This window comes from Antechinus flavipes, chromosome 3 (genome assembly GCF_016432865.1).
Source record: "Antechinus flavipes isolate AdamAnt ecotype Samford, QLD, Australia chromosome 3, AdamAnt_v2, whole genome shotgun sequence".
Lineage (NCBI taxonomy): Eukaryota > Metazoa > Chordata > Mammalia > Dasyuromorphia > Dasyuridae > Antechinus > Antechinus flavipes.
The window spans coordinates 122,931,167-122,953,001 of record NC_067400.1 but is presented as its reverse complement, the minus strand read 5'-3'; the positions used below and the strand labels follow the sequence as shown (position 1 = coordinate 122,953,001).

The 21,835-nt window shown below is 33.3% G+C and overlaps 1 protein-coding gene across 2 annotated transcripts in view; it reads right to left on the bottom strand.

Moving 5' to 3' along the window:
* Positions 1 to 21,835, bottom strand: part of SLAIN1 (SLAIN motif family member 1) — a 74,683-nt gene that overhangs the window by 36,739 nt on the left and 16,109 nt on the right. For both annotated transcript variants that reach the window (XM_051983958.1, XM_051983957.1), the window contains exon 2: positions 20,848 to 20,984. In XM_051983958.1, the coding sequence (XP_051839918.1) occupies positions 20,848 to 20,984 (137 nt within the window). The remainder of the gene's footprint in view (positions 1 to 20,847; positions 20,985 to 21,835) is intronic.

The window sequence follows — 21,835 nt, the reverse complement described above, 5'->3', positions numbered from 1 at the left end:
TCAGTACACAATATACAGTAGTAAATGGTCAAAGTAATTGGGGAAAAAACTAGACAAAGGCCAACATCTAAAATTGTTTACACAGATAAGTTCAAAATGGATAAAAGATGTCGACATAGTGAATCATAAATAAAATAGGGGTGCATAGAAAAATATACCATCAATCTATGGATAAGACTAGAGTTTATAACCAAACAAAAAATAGAAAGAGGATCACAGAAAGCAAAATGAATATACTGATGACATAGAATTCAAAAGCTTTTGCACCAAAAAAAACAAGACAGTTGAAATAAGAAGAAAAAGAAGAAACCAGAAAAAAAATTTAAAGAAGTTTCCTTGGCAAAGGTCTCATTTCTCAAATTATATATACATGTATATAGATAGAGATATATATGGAACTAAACCAGATTTATAAAAAGAACCATTCCCTAATTGATCAATGGTCAAAGGATATAACAGGAAGTTTTCAAAGAAAACAATCAATCAGTAGTCATAAAAAAATGTTCTAGATTACTACAGATTAGAAGAAATGTAAATCAAAACAACACTTAGGTACTACTTTATACCTATCAGATTGGCAGCTACCATAATAGAAAAGGAAAATGACCAATGCTAGAAGAATGTGGGGAAATAGGTACAATAATAAGCTATTGGTTGAGTGAATTAGTCCAACCATTCTGGAGAATAATTTGGAACTACAAAGGGCCATAAAACTGTGTGTGCTCTTTTATCTAGCAATACCACTACTACATCCCAAAGAGATTTTGAAAAAAAAAAAAAAAAAAAGCAAAGGAAGCTATATATACAAAAACATTTATAGCAGCTCTTTTTTTTGTGGTGGCAAAAAATTGGAAATTGAGAAGATATCCATCAACTGAGGAATGGCTAAGAAAGTTATGGTATGATTGTGCTATAAGAAATAATGAATCAGCTGGTTTTAGAAAAATCTGGGAAAACTTATATGAAACTTATTCAAAGTTAAATGATCAGAACCAAAAGAATATCGTAATAGCAAAAAAATGTAACAATGATCAATTGTGAAAGACTTAGCTCCTTTAATCAAGACAATGATTCTAGAAAATTCCAAAGGATCCATGATAAAAAATGCTGTTCAACTCCAGAGCAAGAACTAATGAAGTCTGAGTGCAGATTAAGGGATATTAATTTTTAAACTTTCTTCATTTTTCTTTGTTTCTTTGGTTTGCTTTTTGCAACATGGATAATGTGAAAATGCATTTTGTATGACTTAACATGTATAACCAATATCAAATTGTTTACTTTCTCAAGAAGGGAGGGGAATGGCAGGAGGGAAATGAAAATCTGGAATTCAAATTTTTTAGAAGAAGTTAAATTTATAAGTAATTAGGAAATTTTAACACAATAAATAAAAATATGTTGAAAAAAGTCTCACAATGGAAAAACTGTATCATTCTGATAACATCACAATGCCCAAAATATTCACTTCATTGCTGCATTGTATTCAAAATAAGCAACAAAATAAAAATGTTATAAGAAACTTAGGATGTGGGCTCATCTACATCTCCTGTTACAGAAAAAGCAAATCCTAAATATTTTAGGATTTAAATTTTTCAATAATAGCAAATTACTTTAATATTTCCACCTTCATATTCAAGGTGATTCTTTTACTCCCTTTTTCCTTTCCCATCATCTCAGTTTGCTGTCTTCTTTCCAGATGTTTTTACTGAATTATAACTACACAAGAAGGCAGAAGAAAATGTCACAAAGCTGTGGACTGAAACAAGTTTTTCTCTATACCTATATGACCTTAAGCAAAGTTCTTCATTTTATTGGGCCACATTTTCCTCATCTATAAAATCAGGAGATTTAACTAGCTGACCTCTAAGGTCTCATACAACTCTAAACCTATCATTTTATAACTAATTCTCAGTTTGTAGCACTCCTTCCCCAAACTACCTCATGTTCATTTGAATATATATGGAAACATATATACTTATATTGCTATATATTATTAGATATACAATATATCATAGATTATAAATATATACATACATAGATACACACACATATAGTCTGTATATAAATACATCCATATATAAAGTATAAAAATGCACAGATGTATATGGGTAAATTATATTATACACATATGCATATATATGTGTGTGTATATATATATATATATGTATGTATGTATATGTATATATATATATATGTATATATATATACATACACACACACACAGGTATATGTGTATGTGTATATATGTATGTATATTTGGAGTCACCATGTGTTTGTAAGTGTACACATATCTATATCTACACACATACATACACACACATACACAAACACACACACAGAGTGACTGCAGAGTAAAGTCTTGCTACAATTTTAAATTTAAAGATGCATTTATTTTAGACACCCAGGGAATACATATATATTTGTGTTAAATATAATTTATGGAATGGAATTTTATAGAATTAGAAATATAATTTACAGTCTAAGTTAGTTTAAGGCAGGGAGTCACCACTTTTGTCTTTTTTTTCCTTGAACCTGGCACAGTACCAAGCAGGTGGTAAAATGCTTAAATTTTAAAAAAGGGACCACAATTAACTAAAGAAGAGCAGTTCAATCAGGACACTCCTGCAACAACCAATATTGCAAAATGATCAGAATGTTAATAAATAGATTGTGCCTGTGACAGCTAAACTCAACCACTATTCCAGCTTCTAATAATGTTGGTTGCAGCAGTGGCTGGGGTTAACATACATTACAGAAGAGCTGACCCTTACAGAGGGCTAGTCATTGTTGAGTTGCTAGGAATTTCTTAACAACAAGAGCTTTAGGAAAACACTGCACACTCCAGTTAGAAGTAAGCTAGTTAACAAGGCAGAAGTATGGTCCTCCCAGTTTATATAAACTCCATGATTCTCAAGGCAAATATATGGCTTTGCTCACAAATTATTTACATTCAGGGCTTATTTCTATAAACTTTATGGTTCAAAATGTGAGGCTGGGTAGAAAGAACACTTTCTAATTCTTCGTGGTGGTTTTAATAATGCTCCCTCACTTATGACTAAATACAGAGTGCTCTAGAGAATTTTTTCCAGTTTTTAAGATGGTCCCTCCCCAAATACCTGTCCATCAAATCTATAGGATGTGGTAAAGTTCCCTAAATTGAAAACATTAAATGAAACCAAACTTTAAAAATGAAAAGAAGGGACTTTTACAGCTGCACTGGCTTGTTTTCTTCACTACTTTACATTGTCAATAGAGGGTAAAGTCTCAAAAGTAAGCATGGCATACAACTAAACAAAGCCAAGTGATACATGCTACTACCAAACTTAATATGTTGTTCTTTCTTCCCTTTGTCTTTTTTTGTTTTTACTATGCACAACTTGCTATTCTTTTCAAATATATTAACAAAATTATCATGTAATTTTTTCCATTCTTTTCTTTCCTCTCTTAATGTTTTGCTAAAATTAGATCTCTATTAGATTGAGAACCAAAAAGACTGCATTTTTCCTTGAGTTCCCACAAAAGATATATGAGAAATTTCTGAAATTCTAAGTTGTTTTCCTATAATTCTGCAGCCAATTCTTCAGATGTAGTCTTTATAATCAACACAATTCATAGAGACATAGTAGTATGCAGTTACAAAGTATTTTTCTAATACAGAAACTCATTTATCCTCCAATCTTGCTATATAAGTAAAAAAAAAAAAAAGTATTATCATCATAGCCATTTTACAAATGAGGAAAAGGTTAATTGTCTTATTCACTCTAAATCACATAGTTAATGGCAGAGTCAAAACATGAACCAGAATCTTCTGATGCATTAAATTAATATATGAATTATTATTAAATTAAAGCTTTGTAAACATTAAGGCACAATATTAATAATAATGTAATAATATTAGATAGTCAGAAAAACTTTCATTCAAAACTGACCTCTAACTTACTGATGGTGTGACCCTAGACTAGACCCTTAACTTCTCACTAATTTTCTCCTAATTTGGTAATTTAAACCAAATTGCTGATTGGTAGAAAGCAATTCTCTCTTTTTATTATTATTATTTTTTATTTTGATAATATATGCAAAGATAATTTTCAACATTAACCCTTGGAAAATCTTGTGTTCCAAATTTCCCCCCCCCCCATACTCCCTCTTCCTTAGGCAGCAAGTAATCTAATATATGTTAAACATGTGCAATTTTTCTATACATATTTCCATAATTTCCACAATTATCATGTTGTCCAAGAAAAATCTGATCAAAAAGGAAAAAAAATGAGAAAGAAAACAAAACGCAAATGAAGAATGAAAAATACTATGTTGTGATTCACACTCACTTCTCACAATCCTCTCTCTTAAGTGCAGCTGGCTCTCTTCATCACAAGACCATTGCAACAGGCCACGTTCATTAGAACCGATCATCATATAATCTGGCTGTTGCCTTGTACAATGATCTACTAGTTCTGCTCCCTTCACTTAGCATTAGTTCATGTAAGTCTCTCCAGGCCTCTCTGAAATCATCCTACTGGTCATTTATTACAGAACAATAATATTCCACAGCATTCATGTGCCCAGCGTTTTGGGCACAGTTCCAAACTGTTCTCCAGAATGGTCGAATCAGTTCAGAATATCACTAACAATATATTAGTGTCTCAGTTTTCCCACACCCCCTCCAACACTCATCATGATCTTTTCCTATCATCTTAGTCATATGAGAAGTGTATAGTAGTACCTCACAGATGTCTTAATTTGCATTTCTCTGGCGAATAATGATTTAGAATACCTTTTTATATGACTAGAAATGGTTTTAATTTCTTCATCTGAAAATTGTTCATTTCCTGTTACTATGTATCATTTGGAGAATGGCTTGAATTCTTATAAATTTGAGTCAATTCTCTATATATATTTTTAAAATGAGGCCTTTATCAGAGCCCTTGAATGTAAGAATTTTCTCCCAGTTTATTGCTTCCTAGAAGAAAATTCTTAATGGGGTGCTCCCTATAGTGATAACTTAGATATCAGGGCAGAGCAAACCTATATAAATGTGTCATCATCATAATGAAAAACACACACACACACACACACACTTTGACAAGCGGAAATAATAAAATCAATTGTCTACTTTTGTCTTCTAAACTGTACCAGTGATTCCACAAATCCATCTTTATTAGTTGACTAAATGTTTTCCACAGTTAAATGGGTATTCTACAGTACCTCCCTATTTTAAACCAAAGATGAGAGAATCCTAGAACAATAGCTTTTTTATGTTAAGGTATATATTAAATACAATATATAGAAAAGAATCGGATTTTAAAAATAAGGTAAAAATAACCTGAGAAGGAAAATAAAAATGCAATGGGACATTAACAGAAAGCATAGAAATACTATATTGTGGTCTACACTCTTTTCCCACAGTTCTTTCACTGGGTGTAGCTGGTTCCCTTCATTACTGAACAACTGGAACTCAATTGGTTCATCTCATTTTTGAAGAGAGCCATGACCATCAGAACTAATCATCATGTAATATTGTTGTTGAAGTGTATAATGATCTCCTGGCTCTGCTCATTTCACTTAGCATCAGTTCATGTAAGTCTCTCCAGGCTTTTCTGAAATCATCCTGCTGGTTATTTCTTACAGAACAATAATATTACCTTACATTTCATATACCACAATTTATTCAGCCATTCTCTAACTGATGAGCATCCATTCAATTTCAGTTTCTAGCCACTACAAAAAGGGCTGCCACAAACATTTTTTGCACATATGGGTCTCTTTCTCTCTTTTATGATCTCTTTGGGATATAAGCCCAGTAGTAACACCGCTGGATCAAAGGGTATGCATAGTTTAATAATTTTCTGAGCATAGTGCCAAATTGCTCTCCAGAATGGTTGGATGCATTCACAATTCCACCAAAAATGCATCAGTATCTCTGTTTTCCCACATCCCCTCCAACATTCATCATTATCTTTTCCTGTCATCCTAGACAATCTGACAAGTGTGTAGTGGTATCTCAGAGTTGTCTTAATTTGCATTTCTCTGATCAATAATGATTTGGAGCATCTTTTCATATGGCTAGAAATAGTTTTTCAATTTCTTCATCTGAAAATTGTCTGTTCATATCCTTTGACTATTTATCAATTGGAGAATGGCTTGATTTCTTATAAATTAGAGTCAATTCTCTATATATTTTGGAATGAGACCTTTATCAGAACTTTTGACTATAAAAAATGTTTTCCCAGTTTATTGTTCCCTTCTAATTTTGTCTGCATTACTTTTGTTTATACAAAAACTTTTAAACTTGATATAATCAAAAATTTCTATTTTGTGATCAATAATTATCTCTAGTTCTTCTTTGGTTACAAATTTCTTCCTCTTCCACAAGTTTGAGAGGTAAACTATCCTATGTTCTTCTAATTTATTTATAATCTCATTCTTTATGCCTCAGATCATAAACCCATTTTGACCAAGATGACTTGGTGTATAGTGTTAAGTGTGGGTCAATGCCTAGTTTCTGCCATACGAATTTCCAATTTTCCCAGCAGTTTTTGTCAAATAGTGAGTTATTATCCCAAAAGCTGGGGTCTTTGGGTTTGTCAAACACTAGATTATTATAATTATTGACTATTTTGTCCTGTGAACCTAAACTATTCCACTGATCAACTAGTCTATTTCTTGGCCAATACCAAATGATTTTGATGATTGCTGCTTTATAATATAGTTTTAGATCTGGTACAGCTAGACCACCTTCACTTGATTTTTTTTTCATTAGTTCCCTTGAAAGTCTTGACCTTTTGTTCTTCCACATGAATTTTGTTGTCATTTTTTTCTAGGTCATTAAGATAGTTTTTTGGGAGTCTGATTGGTATAGCATTAAATAAATAAATTAGTTTAGGCAGTATTGTCATCTTTATTATATTCACTCGACCTATCCAAGAACACAATATTTTTCCAGTTGCTTAGATCTGATTTTGTGTGGAAAGTGTTTTGTAGTTTTGTTCTTATGAACTAAAGCTTTTGATATAGAAGGAACCTCAAGTCAGTAAATTCAACCTCCTATCTTTTACAGATAAGGAAGCTAAAGCACAGAAAGATAAGATGTAACAGCCCCATAGCTAACAATGACAGAGAGTACTGTAAATGAGTTTTTCTTGAACAAGTACAAAAGTTCTTCTACTGTGCCATGGGGCTAATAATGATTGTATCAATTAGAAAGGGAAATAAGTTTTTTCCCCAGAAGTTGGTTCTGTAGCCAAAGGAAAGCAGTTGCTTAGACGAAGCTTGTTCTCTCTAGATTATTCCCTTTCCTTTTCTTTGAGACACTAACTGAGATCCCCATCAAGACAATCTGTACATCCAACGTGCATTTAAACTAGTTAAAAGCACCTAGAGAACCTTTTCATTCCTTCTCAAAACCTTCTTTGTTCTTTTTCCTCTACCCTTTCAGCTGGGAACTTTGCCTCATATTTTACTTGGGGGGGAAAAATGAGACCATTCATCAAGAGCACCCTCTTCACCCCTCCTCCTCATCTCACATCACTCGGATTCTTTCCACCACTTTACCTCTGTCTCATGTGAAGAGGTAGTCCTTCTCCTACCAAAGCAAAACTCTCTAGAACATCATCCCTAGTAAACTTCTTCATCTATCATCCACACTCTTATTTATCATCAGTATCAGCTCATCCCTAATATGATAAAGATCCCCTACTCAGGACTATCATATGTCCTATCACTTCTTTATCTGTTCTTTTTTTATTTGGGAAACCAGAGAAAGAAACTATTTCCACAGCAATTTGTCATTTTGTTTTACTAGTAGAGGGTATGCAGATTCGTGCTGATAATAACTATAATTATAATAACTGTTCATAAACACTTGTTCCATTAACATGCACAGGAAAAGGTCTCCCTATGAAGAATACAATAAGTTATAAATTCATTCTGTAACCTAGGCAGAGAGGCTTGGTCATTTAAAAAAGATTCTTAATAACAAATAGTAGCATACTGAACAAAGAAAACTCATTTTATGTATTCCTAGACAAAGTGCTAGTTTTTGAGAAGAGGAAAAACATTTAGAAATTTAGAAAACAAGGTCTAAGTAAAAATCAGCTATTTAGCTTATAAGAAAAAAGACCTGATAAAATACACACACACACACACACACACACACACACACACACACACACACACACACACCAAGTTGTTTAAATGGCAAACAGATATTTAAGGACAGACAACATGGTAATTGGTTTAAATTGAGATTTCTAAAGGAATAGATTATACAACATTAAAATTCATTCTTGAGGTAAGATCTGGAATCTATTTTGATAAAGACCTTTAAGAATAAATTCAGTCTGATACAGTTTTGAGTGCAGGGTTACAGAACATATGAAATGCTAAGGCAAAAAACAATTAGAAAACAAAATAGAATATAACCAAGTGCTAAATTATTAGCAAAAATCATGATGCTTAGACATGATTACTGGGATATTTAATAAAATTCAGTCAAAAAACCCAAGATGAAATTCTAGCACTGCAAATTATATGTGTGCTTGAACTAAATAGTTCCAATGACCCTCACAACTCTAAATCTATTGTCCTATTCTTGTGCCATAAATCCCAACCCTTGATTCACCACAAAAATTTTCAATCAAGTTTCTCATACTCTGAAATATTACAACATTTCAGAAAAGGGGGAGATTAATGGGGCTGGAACACAGCAAGAGTAGACTTCACATGAAAAATTGAGGAATAGATAAGATTTAATTGAGAGGTAGTATGATACCTATAGGGGCAGTCTTCTTATACTCTAACACAAACTACTGTGTGATCATGAGCATATCACTTCCCCCGCCAAAAAAAAAAAAATGTGTGCACTTCAACATTAGCCCTTACAAAACCCTGTGTTCCAATTTCCCCCCCCTTTCACCCACACCTTCCCCTAAATGGCAAGTAGTCCAATATTATGTTAAACATGGTAGAAATATATGTCAAATCCAATATATGAATACATATGTGTTATCCATACATATTGTGTCACACAAGAAAAAAAAAGAGAAGCAAAATAAAATGCAAGCAAACAACAACAAAAAGAGTAAAAATGCTAACCTCTCATGAATCTATAAGTTAAAGAAAAGTTGCTGAACTATATGGCATGAGTAGAGTATCTTTTCATGATTGGAATTCCTGACATTAATGAAATCAGAGTTGGTGTAAACAATTTGAAAAAGCTGGAGTGCGATTTAGGCATTGAAACTGAAATAAGGCATGAAGAAAGGAAAGGGGACTGAATATGCACAAAGGGCCTCATCTGACCAAACTAGAAAATTTTCTGTTAAGGGAAATGATGGAAAAAAGGGTTATTGGGATCATTTTTGAAGGAATTAAGGTAGAAAATGTAGAAAAAGGAACTCAGACTTAATAGAGGAGGTTATTAAGGGAACTATCATCACTTGGTAAGCACTGAGATTTATATGATGAAATGCACCCCACTTACCAGGCCTTCTGATCTAGCTGGAAAATAATGAGAAAATATACAAACTACATAAGTGAGAATGAATTTAAATTTTCTGATCTGGGAAAATCTTGCAAGTGGGGTTGAATATGATTTCAGAATGAAAGAACTATTGGTTTTTGTTTATTAAAAGTTACAACAACAAAAGATTTTTCAGTAGAATGAGAATTCGGACAGAAGCTTGTTAAATCAAGAAAGGCAAAAGTAGTGAATACAGTCAGTCAGTAGGTCAGTCAATAAATATTAAAAACCTACTGTCAGGCACTAGGTTAGGTAACGGGAATATAAAAATATATAAAAACAAAAGCATTCCCTGCCTTCAAAGAGCTTAGGATCTATTAGGGAAAGATAGCACACACCAAAAAGCCAAAAGGGGGGGGGGGGGGGGAAAGTGTGATGAAGAAATTCAAAGAATTCCAAAAAGATTATGTAGCTGCTGAAGGGAAAAGGAGAAGAAAAACTGTGCTGAGCCCCATCTTTAAACAGAGGCTCTAGAGCCAACTCCCACATCCTCCAATCAGATAGTATAATCAAAACAGCAGAGGGTACTGATGAAATATGAGTTCTAGGCAGATTCCATCATATAGGACCATGATATTTCCCCAAAGATGAGTTTCCTGAGGATGGAAAAAGGCAAGATGGAGAATTTCAAAGAAATCCAAAAGTAGTACACAACTGGGAAATACATACTGTTGTATACTCAGAGAACCTAAATCCAAATCCCACCTCCAGTATTTACTGTGCTACTTTAGTTAAATCTTTCAGGGAAATCCTTGACCTTAATTTTTTTATCTATAAGAGTAAGAAGTTGAATTAAATGATCTTCATAGTCCCTTCCAACTCCAACTTCACATTTATAATTTTCACTCCAAAATTAGTGCTCCTACGCACAATAACTTCTCAAAGAAATAGAGATGTACACAAGATAAACTGAGAGGCTAGATGTGACTAATCCATAATCCAAGATAAACATCCTGGAATAAAACGAAAGATGCTTCCACATGATAAAAAAGACAGTATGAAAAACATAGGGATGGAATGAATAATCAGAGAAGACAATTCACAGAAAAGTGCCTTGGGAGGAGGGGAGAAGAAGGTGACTTATAAAGAAAAACTAGGACCTTTCCATTTCTCAACCCATCCTCCCCGAGCCCCATGGTGAAAATTTTGGAATGAAAATCCATTAAACTCAACATAAAACAAAATTGCCTATATCCCCTAAATTGCATATTTTAAAATTTCAAATGTATTCAGGAAAGGCTTTTCAATACTATTTTATATTCTTCAATGTTCTGTTATCAAGTATTATAAATATATAATTTTGAGACTCAACAAATCAAAGTCTTCTTCACTTTTGAAAACATGAATGATATAAGTTCAGTTATATTTTAAACAACCATCACTTTGACAGTCTTCAGAATCTGAAAAATATTGGCAGAAGGAAATAATGCATAGAATCATACAGTAAATATGAAAGAATTGGGTAAAAAAATGTTTCCAGATTTATCCAACTGAAGATGAACATGAGACATTGTCCAAGTTATCCAGTAAAGTTTTCCTTGCTATTAAACTCACCCCAAAGTAAAACTATCCCTTGTAGAAATGTTTTCTCTAGGAAGCAGTCATTATGTTACAATAATTCACTATCTCCATGCCCTTCAGTATGTTACTGCTTCCCCACATTATCTGTAACTGCTGGACAAGAACATTGTAACTTTCAGGTTCTGTTATCTATTTAAAATGTACTAGTTCATGCTGTTCAAGATCCCAGTATCTTGTGTCAAGCAAATTCAAGAAAACCTTCTTTCCAATTCCTATCACAACCAGGCAGAAGTACCACGACTCCCCATTAAACCTAATCTTCTATATTTGCTTATTTCTTCTGAAAGTACAATGTGTGTAGGCTTTTAACTTAAGAATCATTTAAAACGTGTTTTTGCTCTGTACCATTTATTATTTCCCATAATATTCTTCCCCTCCTAAACCTCCGTAAAGAGTATAAAAATTAAAATTAAAATTAAAAAAAAAAACCAGCAAAACGTAACATTAAAAATCTGACACATTCAGACTTCTAAATCCATGTTACTCTTTCCGTCCTCCTCCCCACCTAATCAGACAATAAAATAGAGAGAGTGTGTCTTTCATATCTCTTTGGCACCAAGTTTGTGCATTATAATTTCACACAATTTAGTTCTTAGTTATTGGTCTGCCGTTAATTTTGTTATAGTTATTATTTATAACAATGTATACATGCTCTTTTAATATTTGCTTTTTGCTTCTCTTCTGTTGATTTTTTTTCTACTTATTTTTGTATTCTAAATTTGTTCTCTTTTCTTTTGGTTTCTTTAAAAAGACTCTCCAATGTGGATTCAATTTTTTTTCTATGTTCTACTTGAGATTTTTAAACTTTGTATTACTTATTCATTTTTCAAACATGTCCAAATCTTGTGACCCCAATTGGAGTCTTCTTAACAAAGATACTGGAATGACTTGCTATTTCATTTCCCAGCCCATTTTACAGATGAAGAAACCAAGGCAAATAAAATTAAGTGACTTTCCCAGGATTATAGAGATAGGAAGTATCTGAGGCCAGATTTGAACTCAAGAAGATGAGTGTTCCTGACTCCAAGTCTGGTACTCTATTCACCGAGTTACACAGTTGCCCCATTTTTATACTAGGAGCTATAAATTCTGATAGTCATTTTTTTTTCCCTTACAGATATTATCTTTTCAACCACTCTAGAATTTCTTGTTCATTTTCTCTGCTCTCTTAGAATCCCACAAGATTTTATCAAAATTTATTTATCTTATTAAAATTATTTAATTTTCCTTCATCCTATAAGGACTTAGTATTCACCTTTCCTTCTACCTTCTAGGATCCTCCTTTTGATTTATCTGTTTATACACAGAGTTTCTGTTGACTTCTCTTCCTACTAAAATCTCTATTTCAGCATTTTCCCTCCCTCTACATTCTCCGGTTGCTTTCTTACTCCTCTCCTGGACTATAAAGTTTCCTAAGCCTCCTTGTAGACTGAGATTTAGTGTTCACTGGATTAGATTTCTGCTCTTGGTAGCCTCAGGGGGAAGAGATACATACACACACACATACACATACACATACACACTCCTTCTCCCTGTCCCCCTCACATACACTCTCCCTCACACATACACTCCTTCTCCCTGTCCCCCTCACATACACTCTCCCTCACACACACTATCCCTCATTCACATGAAGTTCAGTCCTCTTTTCTTCAAGCCCAGTATAGTCAGTCACGTATACTGGTTCAGTTTCTTGCCCCAGTATTCATTTGAATCCCTTCTTCCTTTTTATAGCTAGGCTAAATTGCTCACTACTACTTCTTGCAGCTTGGGAGCAAGATCAGGAGCATGTTCTGGGCAGAGTTTCTGCAGATATCTCTATGAAACCCCTAGTCTAGAGATAGCCTCAGGGAGGGTTCAGCATGCTTCCCTCCCCAACTCTGCTTCTACCCCCTTGTTGCCTCAAGGAAGTGAGTAGATGATGAGTTATACACACAAAGTTTTCATAACAAGGAGAAACTCCCAATTTGAACCTAAAGCACAGTTTCATAGCATCTATATATTCTTTCATGCAGGGATTGTGAAGGCCGGTAAGGGAAGAATGCGAAGTGAGCACTAAGGATTAGCAGTCTCTGATATTAATTTATATGGATTATAACTCGATTAGCATCTCTTTCTTTACCTCATGAATATAGCTGTAATTTTTCTATATCCAATACATAATTACTCTTTTTCTGAAATATATAATATTTGCAATATATCCAATATATAATGCATCTAATATATAATTACTTTTTTCTGAAGTCTGGAGAAAAGCCACCTTCTTGCTGGTGCCAAGAACCAAAACTCTCGAAAATTCTTGATGCTGTCTGTCTTCCGCTCCCACTACATATCAATTGTAATGCCTCAAATTATCTTGCCTCCATACTCTCTCAAATCTTTGTGCTTCTTTTCGTTCATATGGTTACCATCACATTTCAGTCTGTATCATCTCTTTGTCTGGACAACTATAACAATCTAATTGACCTTCATTCCATTCTCTCCACATAACTACCAAAATAATCTTCTTTAAGAATAAATCTGGGGGCAGCTAGGTGGCGTAGCCCTAAAGTCAGGAGGACCTGAGTTCAAATCTGGTTTCAGGCACTTAACACTTCCTAGCTGTGTGACCCCCGCAAGTTACTTAATCCCTATTGTCTCAGCAAGGAACAAAAAAATAAAAAAGAATAAAAAAAAAGAATAAATCTGACCAGGACATTCAGTAGCTTTCACTGCCTATAAGATAAAAGATAAGTTCCTTATCTGGCACTTAAGACTTTTATAATCTGGCTCCCGTCTACTTTTCTATTATTGTTTCATAAACCATATTCTAGATAATCCAGACTAAACAACATTCTCTATCACTTGCCTCCCACCTTTGTATAAAGCTTCCCTCCCCAATCCCTAATGCCTGGAATGTACTCCCTTTTCAACTTAAATTCTCAGAATCTTTGTCCTCTAAGACTCAGCTCAAATATTATCTCTCTACTGAATTATTCTCCAATGTTCCTTCCTCCCCATTCCTGCAATCGTTAATCTTTCTCTCTCTTCAATTTTCTTTGTGGTATACATATACTATGTATTCATAAGGGTAGAAATTGTTCTTTTCCCATAGTTGTATCCATGTTATTTTGCATACAGAAACTTGGAAGCTGTTTGTTAAACTGAATTGAAGGTTATTAAAAGATTGAAAGATACAAACTCAATATTTCAATTGGGAGCACACCTTCCAAAAAGACCTAAACTCTAAACCAAATTAAGAAAAATCTATTATTGAAGAAAAAATTGGGGACAGTTCCCAACAAATTATTTCCATAGGCAAGTAGTATTTCAAAATAACTAATATATAAGTAAATTTAGGTTTTCTTAAGAAATACCTCTCTAATCAAATTGAGAAAAGAAGTAAAACAAAATAGAGGACTAGAATAAAGACTACAATAAATACTAATAGGAAAAAGATCATGAACTAGATATATGTGTGTGTGTGTGTGTGTATATATATATATATACATATATATATACACATACATATACACACACACACATAAATATGTGTGTGTGTATTTATGTATGTATACATATACAGGTGTGGGTGTGTGACTGGATGGTTATATTCACAAAAGCCTTCAGAAGATACAGACATTAAGGATAACCAACCTAAACCAATCCCTTGAGAACATAGTCCTGCCAATTTCACCCAGTGTTACTTTAATCTCTAAAGCTAAGAAATTTATATAATGGACAGTACAGATTTCACAGAGCCCCATAGTATTCCACCCACCACCCACCCCCAACCTAAATCTAAAATTAAAATTGCATGCCAGAAAGTAACAACTAGCAATATATCTGGGATTTCTCTTTCTATAAGTCTCTGGGTTGTGCTTCTCAAAGAATAGAGAATTTTTATAAAAAGTTTTCTAAAATGAACTATTTAGAAAATGGCAAAGTAACTAATGCCTAGAAATCTGAGCTGAAGGAGACAGCATCTTAGGCTATGCAAGAGAGGGACTGGCTGTGCTCCAGGAGACAGATGCTTGATAAGCTTCTTAACTTCTTCTTGGCTGAATTGGTGTAGCTTTTTAAAACAAAATAGTCACCTTTAGAACTTATTGAAGGCCATACATTCAGCATTCTGAGTGGGTATGAATTGCCTCCTTTCATTGGTTAGGATTAAAGGGCAATACTTCAGTCAAATTAAACTAGACAAGAGAGTAACTCGGCATTATGTATAAGGTTCAGAAAAGCCTCAAAGTAAAGGGTGAAAGTTGTCCTCATTTAGTTGGGACAAGGTCCCAGGAGGGACAGATGATCACTAGAGAAATACGACCTAAATGTGCATTGTCACAGTCAAAAAACTACTACACAGCACATTAAAATATGACCTGTTTTGATTCATCTAGTAAGAACACTCAGCTGTAATAAGTTATACCACTATACTAAATAACTTATAATTAATTAAACCATACACAGGATGCTTTTAATGGTCAGATATACAAGTAATGTCTAAGTACTTAAATTTCTTAATTGCACATCAGTGATATAAACCGACCTTGCTGGATACTTGTTGGATATTTAGGATTGAAGACACAAAGTTTTTATGAATTTACATTATAAAGATTTCCATTTTGCTGTAGGAAATTTTAGAATCATAGTATAATCTCCACCATAACAAAATCTGAGACTTCAGTTCCTGAGTCTAGAGAAAGATGAGCAAAATCAGAGGCAGATATTTTAGAAACTGAATGACTATTAAATAGACAGAGTGAGAAAGAACAAGGAAAGAAAAGTTCAGGAAGGCAGTCTGAATTTGTTATTTATTGTTAAATAATGGGTTGCATTATTATAAATTTATGATTACTGTTATTAACTTTATACATTTAAAATATATTACAACATATAACATATCTACTTACATGTCTTATAGTTATAAATATAACATGTAACTTCATTTATACAAATGTTTGACAAAGAAAAATTATGTTACAGTAAGAACCATGACCTAGGAGTCAAGACATGACATCATTAGGTGATATGGAAAAGACCAAGTTGTATAGTATATAAATCAATGAACTTGAAATCATGAAGACCCAAGTTCAAATCTTCCTTCAACTACTTTTTTTAAACATGTGACCCCAGAAAAGCCACTTAACATAGCTCAGCCTTAGTTTCCTCCTCCTAAAAATTGGGATAATAAAAAAGCATGAGGTAATTAAGGAGATTAAGATAGCAAGTGGTTAATTGCAGGAACTGAGTGAACTCTACTAAGTCCAGTTTGTGGACTCAATTCTGGAGCTACTTTAGTTCTCTTCTAGTCAATTCTGGGTCTAGTGAAGCTTCTATCTTGTGAGAAAACACTTCTTTGTGGGAATTGAGAGAAAGCCTTATTGCAGTTTGACTCTAATCTTGCATGGCTAGAAAGCTGGAATATCCCTATCTTCTGCTTAGGTACTCTTAACCAAATGGTGACCAGAAATCCAGTCAGATCCAAAGATTGATGCAAGGAGTTCTCATAATTTTAGATCTTAGGCAACCCATATGTCTCATCTGAAAAGTAGCCTCACAGTGATCAATCAGGTATTGTTTACATGTTCCTTTGATTGTCCACAGATACATGGGGGGAAATGGGATGTCTCTTTTTCTGTTTTCAGGCTATTGTACATGTTTACTCTCTCCCTCTCAACTTGGAAAGTCCCTAATCTTTAATTCAATAAGAAATAAGACTTAGAAGAGAACACAAGAACACAAACACACTCCCAAACACTTCCACTCACACGAATATCCCTCAACACTCCCTAATATGTTCCTTGTTTTCAATACGGAAAAGAGATGAACTTCAGTGTTTTGTTTTGTTTTTTTTTTAATACAACACTCTTAATGTTTTCCTTGTTTGGTACAAGTAGTCCTTTCCTTAATCTCCTACCCTGAACTCAATTTTCTATACTATTGTAAATGTAACACAAGGAACACTTGAGATTTATTGACTTATGCTTACAGACACACCTACTTTAAGCCTTCCTATCCAAAGAGTAGCCTGTATTAACTAGTTACTTGCAGTCAAACAATTGAGTTCTGTTCTGGTATTATTGTTCCTTAACAGAACACTGAAACAAGAAATATTTATTTCCCCTGCACAAAAGTTATAGTGGGAGTTAAATTAAAGTTTAGAAGCATGAACTTCAGCATTTATCTTACTTTCAAAAAAAGTGATTCTTGTAACAAAACCTTTTTTAAGGAAATAGATTCACATGGAAATGTTTAAAGTGTAAACTATTAAAAATAATCCCTTTTCAAATGTCACATGACTTTTATGCTATTTATTCTGTTTACAATATTAATTTTTTTGCCTTTTTCCTAATAAAATAAATGAAAATAATACATACTCATCTATAATACCATACACAAGTTTATATTAAATGATTTACATTTAACTTTTTAAAGTTTTGAAAATGCAATATATTTTTATCTTATCCTAAAGGTAGATATGTTGTAGGATTTAATTTTTGAATAGCTGTTTTATGTAAGGTCTTAGTTTGAAACAAATAATGTCACAGAATTATATTAACAATATGTGAAGTATCTACTCTTTATAACCATTATATTCATGTAACTTACAATATAATAGGAGGATCATGAAGCATGATGTGTACATAAGAGGAAAAAGAAAAGTATTGTGCAGTCTAATGGTGATAAAGGAATTAATGATTAAAGGAAATTGGGAAACCTTAACAGAAGAGATGACATTTGAGTTGGGCTTTCACAAATTTCAGAAATTCAACAAAAAGCAGGCTCAAGGAAGGAGAAAGAATTGATTCTAGTCACAAGAAATGTTGCTAATAAAAAAAGTATGAGAAGGACAAAATAGGGAATAAAAAGGTGATGGGAATAGTTCTGTTTAGTTGCAAGCAAGAATATGTGAGAGGGAGCAATATGAAATATGACTAGAAAGACAGAGTTTTCAAGTTTTGGAGGGCCTTAAATCTGGCAAAGATATTTTAGGGAAAAGGGCCAAAGTAGAGTTCCCAGTAAAAGGTGGCATAGCTAGATCCATGCCTAAAGAAAAGAAAGAAAAGAAAGAGAAAGGACGAAGAAGACTTCAAGGAACCTATTTCTAAAAGAGAATAAATCCAGGTCAGTGATAATAAACATACAGAAATTTTTAAAATAGGAGAGCAAAATAATAATAATAATAATAATAATAAACAAAAAACAAAAAATGGTGGTACTGAAAACAGAAATCTTAAGAGAGAGAGTTTCATTGGTCATTGAATTTGACTAATGAGTGTCTAAATCAAAGAATATAAAATAGAACTGAAAATAAGGAACACAGACAATTCAGCCCAATTTCCCCCATTTCATAGATGAGAATACTGAAGTCCAGGGAGAGAAAAAGTAAACCCATGTCTCCTAACCCCAATTTACTCCTCTTCCTGCTGTATCATGATAGGTGCTAAAAATGAATTGTATAGCTTTTGGAGGGAAGATTATTAAGGATGCATAATATTGAAATACTCTAGAAGCAGCAGTAGAAAAAACCTGGAGCATGTCAAACTTTCCTCTGATCTTATGAATTTGTAAGGAGTGACAAAAGCCATGGCTTTCAAACTCAAGATGCATAAGAAGTGAAGTATTCCCACGTGGATCTCATCAACAATGAGATGATTCAGACCAGTTCCAATAGTCTTGTGATGCGGAGAGCCATCTGCACCCAGAGTGAGAACAGTAGGAACTGAATATGTACCACAATATAGTATTTTTACTCTTTTTCTGTGTTTGCTTGCATTTTGTTTTCTTTCTCATTTTTTTTCTTTTCGATCTGATTTTTCTTGTGCAGTATGATATTTGTGTAAAAATGTATAGAGAAATTGCACATATTTAACATATACTGAATCACTTGCTGCCTGGGACAAGGGGTGAAGGGAAGGGAAGGAAAAATTAGAACAGTTTTGGTGAATGTTGAAAATTATCCATGTATATATTTTGAAAATAAAAAGTGGGTAATAGAGAGGGGATTCCAAAGGACACAGTAAAATGGACCAACAGAAGGACCAAATGTGTTAAAGTGGTCTTTGTGAGACTTGATCTGATCTGAATAGTGATTAAGAGCTTGGAATAAAGTTTGGGCTGGGAGGAAAGGGTGATGGAAGGGACATGAAACTTGTTTCTAAGATAATGACACTGTATAACTTAATTGATGGAAAGTATTTTAAAATGATTTATAGGCAGTATGAACTTAAAGAGATGGTTGGTTCCAGAAACAATTTGAAAATGAATGCTAGTGATTTTTCAAGTTGTATAAGTCATTGAGAAATAATAAAATGTAAGAAAGAAAAAATGTCTATTAAATATTTGCTTTCAAAAAGAACCCCCCCCCAAAAAAATAGATAAAGGGTAAATTAAGGTTTCCAGGATCACTCATCAAAATTGCCAGAAGGCTGAAGAAAAGCATTACAAAGTCAATATGGCCTTAAGTCCATGGGAGGAACCTGGGGATGAGATAAAGAACTGCCTTCCCCAAAGCCTTACATACCTAAGGTGCAGACTAAAACAAATTCTAAAAGAAGCTGAACAGCCTTACCCTTGCCAAAATGAACCTATCTCCAGGAGATAGAAAAAAGAGAGAGCTCGAACTCACAACTGATTCAGAAAAGCTTTAAGTGGCTCCGAAAGATCATGAACAGGGAAAGGGGGAAGGGGGACACTAAAGAAGATTAATACCTGGTTCCTATTTACATAGGAACATATTTACATAGAAGATCTTATCAGTTTTTGAATCTCTGGACTCCTTTTCTTTTTCTTTAAGGCTCATTTTTCTCCTATGATGAAAACACTAGGTAAATCCAAATAAAAAAAAATTATTAGTAAAACCTTTGAAGTAAAACCAAAGAATAGTTATCAGGAGGAAAGAAAAGAACATAAGTAAAAGAAGGGGATATTATGATTACCAATTGGAAGAATTTAAGAATGAAATCCTAGGATTTGCTGAACATATGAGAATAGAAAAGATCCCTTAGCATTTTTGAAGGAATGCTCCAAATAATGCCTCAGAAACCCATTAAAAATTGAAGATCAAGACTAGTCCTCTAGGTACAACGAAAGATGTATAACAAATGAGTATTATGATTGGTACCTTAGAAATTAACCACATGAATAATATGATTAGCCTTTTCTTGAAAATTTAAGAAACCAACTTTCTCATATTAGGTAATACAGTTACAGAAACAGAAGGCATGAGGCAAAGGGCTGAAGGAGTATTGCTTTCAATAACTATGTTGGAATTTTCTTTCTGAAAAGGTTTAACAAACCTCAACTGAAAAACATTTATTTACTAAAATTTTTATAATACCAGAGTAGAAAAGAGGTACAGAAAATTATTACAAGAATTTATTATTTGTCACTATCATTAAGAGTAACAAAAAGAAATTCTTTTTTCCCCCCAGAGGCAATTAGGGTCAAGTGACTTGCCCAGGGTCCCACACCTAGGAGGTGTTAAGTGTCTGAGGTCAAATTGGAACTTAGGTCCTCCTGACTTCAAGGCTGGTGCTCTAATCACTATACCATCGAGCTGCCCCACAAAAAGCAACTCTTGACAAACAACTGTAAAGAATCACAAAGTCATATTGAAAAATCCTTATTGAACAAATATACAAATGGTAAATGTAATTCAAGAATTACATATGTCTATTATAATAATAAAAGTACAAAATTTAAATGAAACAAGGCAACAATTGTTAATTATAGTTATTAAAAATATGAACAAATAGGTCCAGACTTACCTTGCTCCAATCTAAAGCAAAGTGAACGTTTTGCAGCTTCCATCTCAGGTGTTGGATTATCCAGGACCCGTCGACACCATTGAAGAGGGCTCATTGAATTCTCTGGCAGATTGCATGCTTTAGAAGATGTGTACAACCTTAAAATGAAAAAAAATTCAGTATTTAATATGCTTATATTGTCTTTTCTCTAAATAACAGCATGCAAAGGACAACATCTCTATAAATAGAAAAAACGCTTAATTTTCACTTCCAATTAGCTAGAAATATTTTTCCAACAGTTCTATAAATAGAATACTCCCCCAAACCAGATAAATATTCCCAAGGAGAAAGCAACTTTCTAACTTATTGATCTCTGCAGCTCTGTGTGGAATAGGTACTTTAGGCCACAGTAGGATAATTCCACTCCCATTCTTGTTATTCTTTCACTCTAGAATCCAAGCCTTGATTCTATATTCTATTTGTCATTTATTTCTCTTATGTTAGCCAAATAAACAACTTGAAGGGAAAGTGCCTATCAGTGTAAGATCCCCAGTATAGCCAATCAAACGTTCTATATGTCCTTAACACTGCTTCCTTAATACCTACAAAAACAATTAATGAAGCTTATATGCTAACCCTATGTATTTTAGAAAATCTGTCAACAAAAAATATTCAACAAATGAGTTTTCCTTAGAGGATTACTCAAATTCAATTAATCAAACCATACCATTCCCCAATTTCAGGGAAGTGAAATCAGGTTAATTGTGGTTTTGCTTAAAATAGCCATTTTTATCCTAATTACAAATCATAACCACTGAAATTATTTCCCCTAAGGATCTCTTAATTTCAGTTACCGTATGTTCTCAAAATAATATTACTTTAAAAAAGAAAAAAAAATCCTTTACAGTTAATAGTCTCCAAAAATCCAGATTGTTTTTCCATTTAAATATACTAGCACTAGTTTTCTAAAATAACTTCGGGATACAATGATCTTAAATTTGAGATAAGT